The 12863-nt window shown below is 38.6% G+C and overlaps 1 protein-coding gene across 3 annotated transcripts in view; it reads right to left on the reverse strand.

Moving 5' to 3' along the window:
* Positions 1–12863, reverse strand: part of LOC311059097 (uncharacterized protein) — a 248307-nt gene that overhangs the window by 204820 nt on the left and 30624 nt on the right. For all 3 annotated transcript variants that reach the window (XM_084076729.1, XM_084076728.1, XM_084076730.1), the window contains exon 9: positions 9033–9077. In XM_084076729.1, the coding sequence (XP_083932855.1) occupies positions 9033–9077 (45 nt within the window). The remainder of the gene's footprint in view (positions 1–9032; positions 9078–12863) is intronic.

Below are 12863 nucleotides of genomic sequence, written 5' to 3' on the forward strand. Positions count from 1 at the left end.
CGACGCATTGTGAGCTTGTAGATCTGCTATTTTCAAATGGCTGAAATGTACTGTATATAGGGCTGAAGTGGTTAGTGTGTTTTGTGATAATAATCAAAGTCTAAAAAGTAACTAGTAGCTAACGTTTTCAAAGAATAGTGGAGTAAAAGTACAACATTTGCTTCTGATATGTAGTGGAAAAATACCTAAAACTTGTACTTGAATACGGTACTTGAGTAAATGTACTCAGTTACTTTAGGCTATTTTTGGTGAAGAGATTTGGTGTAGAGGGAAGAAAGAAGGATAGACCCCCTGGGCAACCCTGGTCAATACAGGGTTCAAGCGGTTAATGGTATTTTTTGGATTATGTAATCTTCATTTGAAGTAATGACTTAAGTATGCAGTAGATGAGCGCTGTATTAGTCAAGAGTCGTTGGAATCCTCTTGGGAATTCAGCTATCGGTGTGAATTGTGAATTGCGCAGCATTACCTTGATGTACCAAACACATTCTCACAGAACGAGGTCAGGCTGAATGAGAGGAAAACAAATTGCTATGCATGTATTGTATCTGAGCATGACATCTGTTTCAAAATATTGTACAGATGCCCAAGAATCAATTGCTATTCCTCAGCTAATCTTCCAGTGATTTAACCCATTAAGAACGGGAACGCATCTGTGTGTCATTTTTAGATTTATTTGGCTATTCAAAAATAGCAGATCTACAAGCTCATAGCGCGGCACTGGGCACCGCGCTATGAGCTTGTAGATCTGCTTTTTTTTTTTTTATCATGAAACATTTGTGCAAATCTTTGAATATATATATTTTTAAAGCAAACATTTTTAACTAAAATCTTTGCTTCTGGGGATTCTACACATGACTTCTAAATCATAACAAAAATCCTAAGAAAAAACTTATGTTGCTATAATATCAGTGGTTTTCAAACTTTTTCATGTCAAGGACCCCAAAAGTATATGTATTTGGCCGCGGACTCCCATCTCAAAATATGTTGTTCCATGGACCCCCAGAAGCAAAGATTTGAGTAAAAAAAAAAAAAAGCTTTAAAAAAGAACATATATATATATGTATATATTCAAGGATTTGCAAACATTTTCAAGATTTTTCAAAAATAGCAGATCTACAAGCTCATAGCGCGGCACTCGGTGCCGCGCTATGAGCTTGTAGATCTGCTATTTTTGAATAGCCAAAGAAATAAAAAAAATGACACAGATGCGTTCCAGGTCTTAAATGGTTAATAGTCGTGGTGCACGAACACACATCCCACAAGGCACGAAAAAAACGTCTCAGTTAATGGTCATTACCATTTGTACTGTCAAAGAGGAAATGTCTCCAAACACAGACGGTTCGCTGTGGAGAATGTAGGTCATCATTCTGTTTAAACCGGTCATCAAACTTTCATGAACGTTTTAAACACAATGAATGAAAGATATACACGGCAAATATCACCCAAAAGTAAACGGTGGTATTTTTGGATGTTGAACCACACTGCACATTCCACGACTTTGCATTAGGCGGGATGATACCCGGGAACAGTGGTGTAAAGTAACTAAGTACATTAACTCAACTACAATTTTGAGGTACTTTTACTTTACTGGAGTATTTCCAATTGTCAGTATTTTTACTTCTACTCCACTACATCTCAGAGGCAAATATTGTACTTTTACTCCACGACAATGATTTTAAAACTTCAGTTACTAGTTATAAGATGCAGATATAAATGATTACATTATAAAACATACATTAACCAATTTAGCCCTATTTTACATCTAGGCTATTTCAAAATAGCCGATCTACAAGCTCACAACGCGTCGCGATGCGACGCGTTGTGAGCTTGTAGATCTGCTAATTTCAAATATTTTAGTACTTTTACTTTTGATACTTTGACACTTTTACTTAAGTACTTTATCCACCATTGCCCGTGAAGTTAATGGATAAAAAGGTGTATAACAAAATCCATCTGGATATCATCATAAGAATTCGCCTTTCATAATAATCCACCTAGTCTATGTTATTACAGTATGTTCTGTTCTATGTTAGTGTCAAATAGATCTTGGCAGTGGCTGTGATGACCAGATTAACACCTTTATTACTAACATCAGCATTATGGATTAGAAAAAGGTTAGATGCAAATGTAAGGTTAAGCATGTTGCAGGATCACAAACTGTGATTTAAATCTACGCGTGCGTCTTCGCAGCGTTCTGCAAGATGCTGGCCCTCTATGAGAGGGTCTGTGTGTGTGTGTGTGTGTGTGTGTGTGTGTGTGTGTGTGTGTGTGTGTGTGTGTGTGTGTGTGTGTGTGTGTGTGTGTGTGTGTGTGTGTGTGTGTGTGTGTGTGTGTGTGTGTCTTGTTAATGGTATGTTCAATACTTTTTCATCTTAATTATAATGGAAGACAATGATCAAATTCGTGTGCAAATCTGGAGTAATGCATCACAGATACTGTACACCATAGACCACTGGTTCTCAAAGTGGGGTCCGGGGACCCCCAAGGGTCCTTGAGGGGGTACCAGGGGGTCCCCAGCAAAATGAATAAAGCGTCACCATCATTTTAACCCCTTTATCCATATTTTATACCGTGGCTATTCAAAAATAGCAGATTTACAAGCTCATATGAGCTTGTAAATCTGCTATCTATATTCAAAGATCTGCAAATCTTTGAATATACGTTTTTTAAAGCAAACAAACTCAAATCTTTGCTTCTGGGAGTTCCTGGAACAAAATATTTTGAGATGGGGGTCCGCGGCCAAATACATATAATTTTGGGGGTCCTCGACATAAACGTTTGAGAACCACTGTGACATAGACAACTGACATCATAATAATATATGACTGACGTCACATGAAATCTGAGGTCCGCATTGGAGCCATGTAGTTCCTATGTGGATCCCGAGATCCACACAATTAGATTTTTTTTTGGTGTAAAATTTCAACACACCTCTCTCTAACTGTGAGACATTTTTTTTCTCACCAAAGTCTGTAGGCCTAGATCATGTTTTGCCCTCGACTTCATTGATTCGGCGTTCAGCGCCATAATAGGATTTGATATGAATTCTGTTGTCCAGTAAGTAAATAAAATGTGTCAAGTTATTGATTTGTTGAGGAGCTGAAATTAGATTTCAGGTGTAAGTGGGATGAGGCAGTGACTCACACAGCAAACCCAGACTGCTCAAATAACAGAGTAGAAAACTAAAAACCATGGCCTCGTCTCTCACACTATGAAGACCGTTCAAAACATCCTCAATTGTTAAGTTAACCCTTTAAAGCCGGGAACGCATCTTTGTCATTTTAGATTTCTTTGGGCTATTCAAAAATAGCAGATATACAAGCTCATAGCGCGGCACCGAGTGCCGCGCTATGAGCTTGTAGATCTGCTATTTTCTTTTTTTATCGTGAAAAAGTGTGCAAAGCTTTGAATATATATATATCTTTTTAAGCAAACATTTTTAACTCCAGTATTTGCTTTTGGGGGTCCCTGGAACAAAGGTCCTTGACATTGAAAAAGTTTGAGCACCACTGATATGGCAACCAAACAACAAAACATATATGTATTTGGCCGTAGACCCCCATCTCAAAACAAATAGTTCCAGGGACCCCCAGAAGCAAAGATTTGAGTTAAAAAATGTTCGCTTAAAAATAATATATCAAAGATTTGCACAAATTGACACAATTCTTCGAAAAAATTGCAGATCTACAAGCTTGTAGCGCGGCAATCTTTTTATAGCCAAAGTATAAAATAATGGTTAAAGTGGTTACACAGATGCGTTCCCGGTTTGAATGGGTTAACACAGCAGCACAGCTGCCCATTCTATTTATTTATCTTTTATGTTGACTGTATGCTTCCGCTGTACACAGACAGGTGATGATGTTTGCAGAAGATGCTAGGGATGTTTGTTTAGTGTGCTGAGGCTTCAGGTCATTTTTGCACAGGATTGTTTCGCCCATTTCGTTGCTGTCATGCAGAAGCCTTGTATATATCCAAAATCCGTTAATTGTGAGGAAATGGAAAGAAGCAGTGGTCCAGGGCAGATATTATTTAGTCACAAGCTCTTTTCATTGGTTAAATATGTATAAAAACCCACAGACAGACTTAACCACTTTCACGTGGCATCCCTTATATTGGGCATGGGTGAACACATTAAAAAGATGTTCAACTTTTTTCAAGAATAGCGAAAATAGCCAAACTATAAACTTACAACTGCCTTTGATTGAGTTACTTTCCTTTTTCTTTCTCTTCTAATTGTATCTGCCATTTATACTTCTTTAGTTGTATGCATCCTAATGCCATATAATTGTGTTTCCTTGATTGATTACTTCCTCCTCCACATTTGACATGGAAAGCAAAGCATTGTTATGAATGGGGAATGTCTGTTCTATATTTTCTATGAGTCCAACGCTGGCAGACCTGCTGCAAGTGTATCTCTGATTACACTTATGTCTATGAGTGGCAAGTCCTTAATCACCAACCTCTCCATCTCCGTTACGAGCACACACACACACACACACACACACACACGCACACACGCACGCACGCACGCACGCACGCACGCACGCACGCACGCACGCACGCACGCACACGCACACACACACACACACACGTTATAGCTTGAGAGTTCCCTATTGCTAAGTGCCAATTAAAAATCATTACGGATCAATTATAATAAATTTGACTACAGTATGTGATTAATGTAATATGGTGTCATACATAAGGTGCACAGAGACTCCTTATTACTTATTATTATTACTATTCCCTCACATGCTGTATTCTGCCATAACATCAACGTAGCTTTAAACCACTAATCAGAAAACTACATTCATATTTATCCATATTTATTTCTTTTTTGCTGACAACATATAGTATTGCGACGCATTGTGATATATTGTGATGCATACGCCAAAGAATAAATGCATACAATATGTATATTCCAGTATATGCTACAATAAGTACTGTAGGTTTTTCACCTTTATTTTGATAGCACAGTGGAGAGAGAGACACGCAGCAAATCTGTGGCCGGGCTTAGGAATCAAACCAGGACACACTGTCAGGCATCAAAGCCTATGTGGTGGTACTGGCCTTAAAGGGGAAATCCACCCATTTTCAATATTTAACTATGTCATTAATAATTTGCAATGTTAAACCCACAATCAATCCTCCATTTCAAGGCAACACAGAAAGGGGGGAACTTTTTTCTTATTTCCACACAACTTCTTTATGCTATATTAATGACATAGTTAAATATTGAAAATGGGTGGATTTCCCCTTTAACCACTCTGCCATCGGCGCCCCCCTGTATACTGTATGTGTTTATGTACTAATGAGGGTTTGGTTGTATACGGAAAAGTTACATTTTCCATGTTTTATGTTAACATAATTGGAGCTTCCAAGTTTATGTAAATATTATTTGCATAAACGTATACGTTTATGCTATAGTATAATAGTAGTGGATGCACCACTATGAAAGATGCAATAGGCCTATGTTCTAGGCAAAATGATGAGTCATCGATTTCAAGGGAATTGTGGTTTGGTTTCATAAATACTGCATAAGATAAAGTGATTTAACTTAAGAGTTCATTTGTCTAATTAATTTGTTTATTTACATAATCTTGATTGATTGATTAGTTATACAAGTTATACAATATTCTATTGTTATCTAATCACTATAGCTACCACACGTCCATCATAGTTAATTAGACCCATTTTAAACATGTATTTGCATATCAGCAGGGAAAAAAAGGAAAAGGCACCATTGACCTCACTGACCTAATTGCTGATGGGGAGATATTTGTCTTCCTCCCGGTTGCAGCCTGAAACCGCAGCTATAAAATGCCAAGCAGGAGGCACCAGGCACAGTTAACCTTATCATAACACGCTCAAAACGTCTCAAGCCAAAAATAAATAATGCAAAGTTTTAAGACTTGCCTGGTGCTGTTTATAGGATTAACCCATTTAGACCGGGAACACATACTGTGTCATTTTAGATTTTTAGCTATATCTATTCAAAAATAGCAGATATACAAGCTCGTAGCACGGCACCGAGTGCCGTGCTACGAGCTTGTAGATCTGCTACTTTTTTTTGTTGAAAAATCGTGAAAATGTTTGCAAGTCTTTGAATATATATACATTTTAAAGCAGACATTTGTTACTCAAATCTTTGCTTCTGGGGATTCTACAAATGTCTTCTAAATCCTGACAGTTTTCTGAAAAAAAGTTATGTTTCTATGTTTTTCATGTCAAGGACCCCCCACCAAAATGATATGTATTTGGCCGTGGAAATGTGTTGTTCCAGGGACCCCCCAAAAGCCAAGATTTGAGTTAAAAAATGTTTGCTTTAAACAATATATATTCCAAAATGTACACCAATTTTCATGATTTTTCAAAAATAGCAGATCTGCAAGCTCGTGGCGCGGCACTCGGTGCCGCGCTACGAGCTTGTAGATCTGCTATTTTTTAATAGCCCAAATAAATCTATAAAATGACACACAGATGCGTTCCCGGCTTTAACGGGTTAATGAAAAGCGAGGAAAGCTAGTTCAGTCTGGGGGTGTCTTGAAATTAGGGTGTTTGTGGCCCTGGTGGAAATATCATCAAACACGATTTGACTTTAACAAACTTATTATGTGGACAGTTACAGAAATAGCACCAAGTCCCACATCCCAGCGCTTGGTCCTATAGGTACAAATGATTGAATGCCCCATGTAGCTGTTTGTGCCTTCCAGGAATTCCAGAGAACGTTTTCCTAAAAAACAAAAAGTCTAACAGTAGCCCCCTGAAAAACGTCCGTAATCCCAAGACCACATCATGGTAATTAGGCCACTGACCCCAAAAGCCATCTGGTTTTAATAGGCATGCCGCCACCTGTTCCGTCATCAGGAATTCAATTCATAGCCAAACGCGTTCTCTTCCCTCAATGTATGAGCATGTTCAGCTGTAGCCAAATGGCTATACGTAGCACACACACGCTTATACCTTCGTTTACCTAGCATAGACCGGTTGAAGTTCATGCAAACTAGGGGTGCAACGGTTTATCAAACTAATCAATTTAATTGATTATGAAAAATAGACAATTGTAATCAAAAGAAAGAGAAACAAAATATTGCTACAAGGCCCCCTTAGCAGGCCTTGTAGCATATCTACAAGCTCACAATCACTATTTTTGCGTGCCACCGTTTTACGACAAAGTATTAGGGTTTCATTAGAGTAATCGTTTTGGTCAGTAAAAAAAAATGAATGGCCCGAACGGTTGGCGTAACTGTCTGGGCACCTGGGCTGGTAATCTATCCTGACAGCGTGTCGCGGGTTCGACTCCCAATCCCGACGGCCTTTTCTGCGTGTCTCTCCCCATTTCCTGTAAGCCTACTGTCCTATCAATAAAGGCATAAAAGCCAAAATATAAATCTTAAAAAATATATATTATAATAATAATAATTACCATTCATTCATATTCGGATCGTGTGGATTTGTTTCCAATTTTTTTCGCACTGTGTTGGCCACAAACACAGGTGTCTGTTTGTGACTCGTCCGTTTTCCCCTCTGATCAATACTACACACCATTCTGTTCAGTAATTGCGTACTTTACACCCACCATTCACATCTACTTGTCCATTCAGCTGTCCTAGGAGGAAGGCTCATTCCCTTCTTGAACCATAAGCACTTTTTTCCAGTGATGGAGAAACAGGGTTATGGCCCGATTCACTTATCTTGTAAGACCACACTGGCAAAATGTTACCAATGAAGAAAACTCTATGAACAACTTGAAGAGATTGACTTGTGCTCTTTTTTTCTTCTGACACATGATTTTTTTTGCGGTAAATAATACATTCGGCCTAAGAGCACCTAATCTTTTCTCCCAGCACAGGCGTTTTGGACACATTACATTAGCCGAGCGCAACCGCAGCCTTGTGCTATTTTCCATTGAGAGACTCCAGTGCAGCAGTTGTTCCTTCTCGTTCTTAACCCCTTCAATACGGGAGCGCATCTGTGTCATTTTTAGATTTATTTGGCTATTCAAAAATTGCCGCACTATGAGCTTGTATATCTGCTCTTTTTGAGGAAAAAAAATATCGTGACCATTTGTGCAAATCTTTGAATATATACATTTCTAACTCAAATCTTTGCCTCTGGGGGTCCCTGGAACAACATATTTTCAGATGGGGGGGTCCTCGGACAAATACCAATACCCAATTCATTTTGGGGGTTTTAATATTTTACTGTGACATTGACTTTCTAGAATCCCAAAAAGCTAAGATTTTAGTTTAAAATGTTTTAAAAAAAATCATACATTTAATGCAGAAATGTTCACGATTTTTCACACAAAAAATAGCAGATCTACAAGTATATCTGCTATTTTTGTTTTGTATATCTGCTATTTTTGAATAGCAGATAGTATAAAATTAAATGGTTATAGCTAAAATAACACAGTAAGCGGATTTAATGAGTTATGGGCAGATAAGAATGGTTGTTTACAGCAGAGGAGACGGGCTGCTTATTCATTTCCCACATTTATTTTGCATCGCAGCCTAGGGACACTAATAATGGCTTGAATGCTCCAACATTCAGAGTCGTCCCCCCCCCCCACCCCCCCCCCCCCTTTTGCTATAAATTTCTTTTCAAACAGATTAGGATTCCTTACATCCTTCTCACTGTTTAAATTGATGGCAGGGACCATTTTTTTTAGCGCAGCAGCACAGTTAGCACTAAACTTGTCGTATATATAAAGATTACACCTGCATAAGTTTGCCTCGCAAATCTATTGTACATGGAAAAATAGTACCTACAGCAGTGGTTCTCAAACTTTTTCATGTCAAGGACCCCCTAATTGACACTTATTACCCCGCGGACCCCCATTTGAAAAGATAAGCCAGGGACCCCAATAAGTGAAGGTTTTAAGTGAAGTGAAGGTTCCTGTCCATCATTTAGCTGGGGACCCCCTGGAACCCCCTCAAGTACCCCTGGGGGTCCCCGGACCCCACTTTGAGAACCAATGACCTACAGTACAGTAATAACTGAAGAAGAAATAATTGTTCATATAACTGTACCTTGCCTCCTGCGGTCCCCGCTTGTCCTGCTTGTCCGGTATTTCCCTGCAGAGAACCAAACAGTATTTAAATGAGATTTCAATATTTTTACAAAGAGAAAATATGAATGATATCTAAATGTTGGAGCGCTTGTTCTTGCTCAATGGTTCGCGTAAGAATACGCATCCTCCAGTGCCATGACTTACTGTAAGAGTTTACCTGTCTGTAAGTCATGGTACTACAGTGTTTTATTACCACAGGATTTAATAACCTACATCATGTGATCTAAACCCCATCATTCCATCCAGAAGAATCCTGTTAACTCATTTAGACCTGGAGGTCGATTCTACAAAATGTCTTCAAAATCCTAACCTCCTAATCCTACAGTAGCAACATTTTAGCAGCACCTAAAAATGTTGCTACTTTTCATCAGTGGTTCTCAAACTTTTTCACGTCAAGGACCACCCAAAATTATATGCATGTAGCCCGCGGACCCCCATCTCAAAATGATTTGTTCCAGGGACCCCCCCAGAAGCAAAGATTTGAGTTACAAATGTGCGCTTTAAAAATATATATATTCAAAGATTTGCACACATTTTCACGATTTTCAAAAAAATAGCAGATCTACAAGCTCGTAGCGCGGCACTCGGTGCCGCGCTACGAGCTTGTATATCTGCTATTTTTCAATAGCCTATCTAAAAATCACACCCAGTGTGAAGAGAGTGGTGCCTTTGATGAGTGAATTAGTGTAACTGGTTGCATCCTTGTGTTGCAATCAGCTGCAGCTGTTGAGGCCGTGCTCAAACATACGGACGGACGGACACACACACACACACGGTCAAGTGTAGGAGTGGTTGGCACCACTCAAAAAATGACACAGATGCGTTTCCCGGATTGAATGGATTAATGGCAACACTTGACACATAGCACTATACTGCGCCGTTATGGAATGTTGAGTGTGTATTGCGTGCGGTGCAGTGGTGGCGAGCTTAGCATACAGTCCATTGTTTGTGTTTCGCCGCCCCTATGGCGCTGTGCTGCGTGTGAGGTCCTCCTGTTGTCCTTGTGCCATCTGTAGCCACCGTGTGTTATATAGCACTTCTGTGAGCCATCAATGTGTCAATGCGCCAGTTGCCAAAACAAATTCACTATAGCCTACTGTACCCAAGTAACATGAACAATTAAAAGTTGTCCCTAATTCAGATTACGGGGCATTAGCGCAGTGGTGTATAAAGTAAGTAAGTACATTTACTCAAGTACTGTACTTTTTTACAATTTTGAGGTATTTTTTACTTTACTGGAGCATTTCCAATTTTCAGTACTTCTACTCCACTACGTCTCAGAGGCAAATATTGTACTTTTACTCCACTACAATTATTTGAAAACTTACTAGTTACTTTGCAGATATGAATTATTACATTATAAAACATACAGTAACCACTTTAGCCCCATTTCCTACCTATAGGCTATTTGAAAATAGCCGATCTACAAGCTCACAATGTGTCGCATTGCGACGTGTTGTGAGCTTGTAGATCTGCTATTTTCAAACATTTTAGTACTTTTACTTGTGGTACTTTAAGTCAATTTTGATACCAATACTTTTGTACTTTTACTCAAGTAAATGTTGAACTTTTACTCGTAACAGAGTACTTCCACATTGCGGTATTGATACTTTTACTTAAGTAAGACATTTTAGTACTTTTTCTACCACTGATTACAAGGCATTAGCGTCAAGGACGAAAGGTTTGTGTTAAACGTTACACATTAAAGCTACGATCCACTCCAGGACTTGTTTTAATGAATACAATGTTATTTTAACCAATCAATATGTTAGAGTATGTTAATAAAAACATAACTAGCATGTCTGTAGTGGTTAGAGGTGGGTCTCCCTGCAATTCAATTGAGAAAGTGGGACCCTGGCATTAGGTAGGACACCAACGGGTTGATAAGTAGTACTGCCTGAAGCTCATACTCGCATTATCTCCCCTGGCCAAGGGGGGGATTCTCTCTTGAATGAACAGTACATGTTTGATCCAGGGCAGTACTGTACATAAAACTTAAGGATTGCAGCTTTAAGCTTTGTGTTAGAATTGAAACAACAATTGTGCAAAAGCTACATTTGTCAAACCTATACTGCAGTGGTTCTCAAAGTGGGGTACGGGGGCCACCGGGGGTCCTTGAGGGGGGTTCCAGGGGGTCCCCAGCAAAATGAGTTAATTTAGCATCAAAATCAGTTTAAACCCCTTTAACCCTAAATATTTTAAAATAGCTGGTAGACAAGCTCACAAGCATCTTGTGAGCTTGTAGATCTGATATTTTCAAAAAATCTGAAAAAAACGATATATATATATATTCTTAATATTCTAACAACGAAAATCTTGTATGGGGGTCCCTGGTACAATGTATTTTCAGATGGGGGTCCGTGGCCAAATATCACTTTAGGGGTCCTTGATAAAGTTTGAGAGCCACTGCTATACAACTTCTCAGTCAAAATTTCGCTTTAAAAATGTAAACATTCAAAGATTTGCCCAATCGTAGCGCGGCACTCGGTGTCGCGCTACGATTGAGCTTGTAAATCTGCTATTTTTGAATAGCCAACAACATGTTGTAAAGATACAGTCATGAGAATTGGGGGGTACAGCGTTCTTTTATTTTACAAGTGAAGGAATGACTGTGTCAGTGAAAGATTGCTACAGTACCAATTGCCCAATAACTCGATTCATTCAAACGACTGCTTGGAATATTACAAAGCAACGTTTTAGTTATTACACAAGTTAAGTACTATTGGGGGAAAAAAACTATGGGTTTCATGAACCATGACAACAATGTTATTTAGAATCGATTATTTTCAATTGGAAACTTTCTTTTCTTTTTCTCTCTAAAAATGTATTTAGATAAAAAGTCAATTTATTTTCCAATCATACATTTTACTAAAGCCTTCATTCTTTACGTTCATAGATGGAAGTAGGGCTGTCACGATTACAAATTTAAGTTGACGATTAATTGTCACACAAATTGTGATTAACGACTTAATTGTGTTTTTTTTGGCATTGAACATGGGAACATAATACAATTTAAATTTCTGTTTGGTCTTTTATTTGCTTCATAATCACAAATTGTACATGGCAGATATGGCAAATAACTTAAATATACAAAGGAATTACTCACACATTTCATAATTTTATACTTAAAAAAAGAAAAAAGCAGAAATAGCTGATCTACAGAAACACATCGTGTTGTATGCTTGTAGATCTGCAATTTCTGCTATCTGATATCTGATATTTCTGCAATTTTTTTTGTATGAACATAATGAACATTTTCATGGAAACGATGATTATGACGATCATTATGACTGTGTAGCCTGACAGCGCGTCGCGGGTTCGAGTCCCGATCCCGACGGCCTTTGCCGCGCGTCACTCCCCATCTCTCTCTCCCCATTTCCTGTCAGCCTATACTGTACTATCTATAATAAAAGGCATAAAAAGCCCAAAATAAATCAAAATAATTAAACAAAATACTGCTCAGCCACAGGTAGGAACCTAAGTCTACATTTTAGTCTAGCATTCGGGCAAATAGATCTTCCCACAGGTGCCTAGTTCCACAACTTCCCAACGTTTTGCGTGAGACATTTCACGAGACCCATTCCCCATAGATTATGCATATAACGGCCTTTGGTTGGCTTCCAAGGGAAGTCATTATTGGCATAAATGTGCTTTAACCCATTTATACCGGGGAAAAAAATCAGTGTCATTTTTAGATTTCTTTGGCTATTCAAAAATAACAGATATACAAGCTCGTAGCGCGGCACCGAGTGCCGCGCTACGAGCTTGTAGATCTGCTATTTATTTAAAA

The sequence above is a fragment of the Gymnoscopelus microlampas genome (genome assembly GCF_963454915.1).
Source record: "Gymnoscopelus microlampas genome assembly, chromosome: 13".
Taxonomy (NCBI): domain Eukaryota; kingdom Metazoa; phylum Chordata; class Actinopteri; order Myctophiformes; family Myctophidae; genus Gymnoscopelus; species Gymnoscopelus microlampas.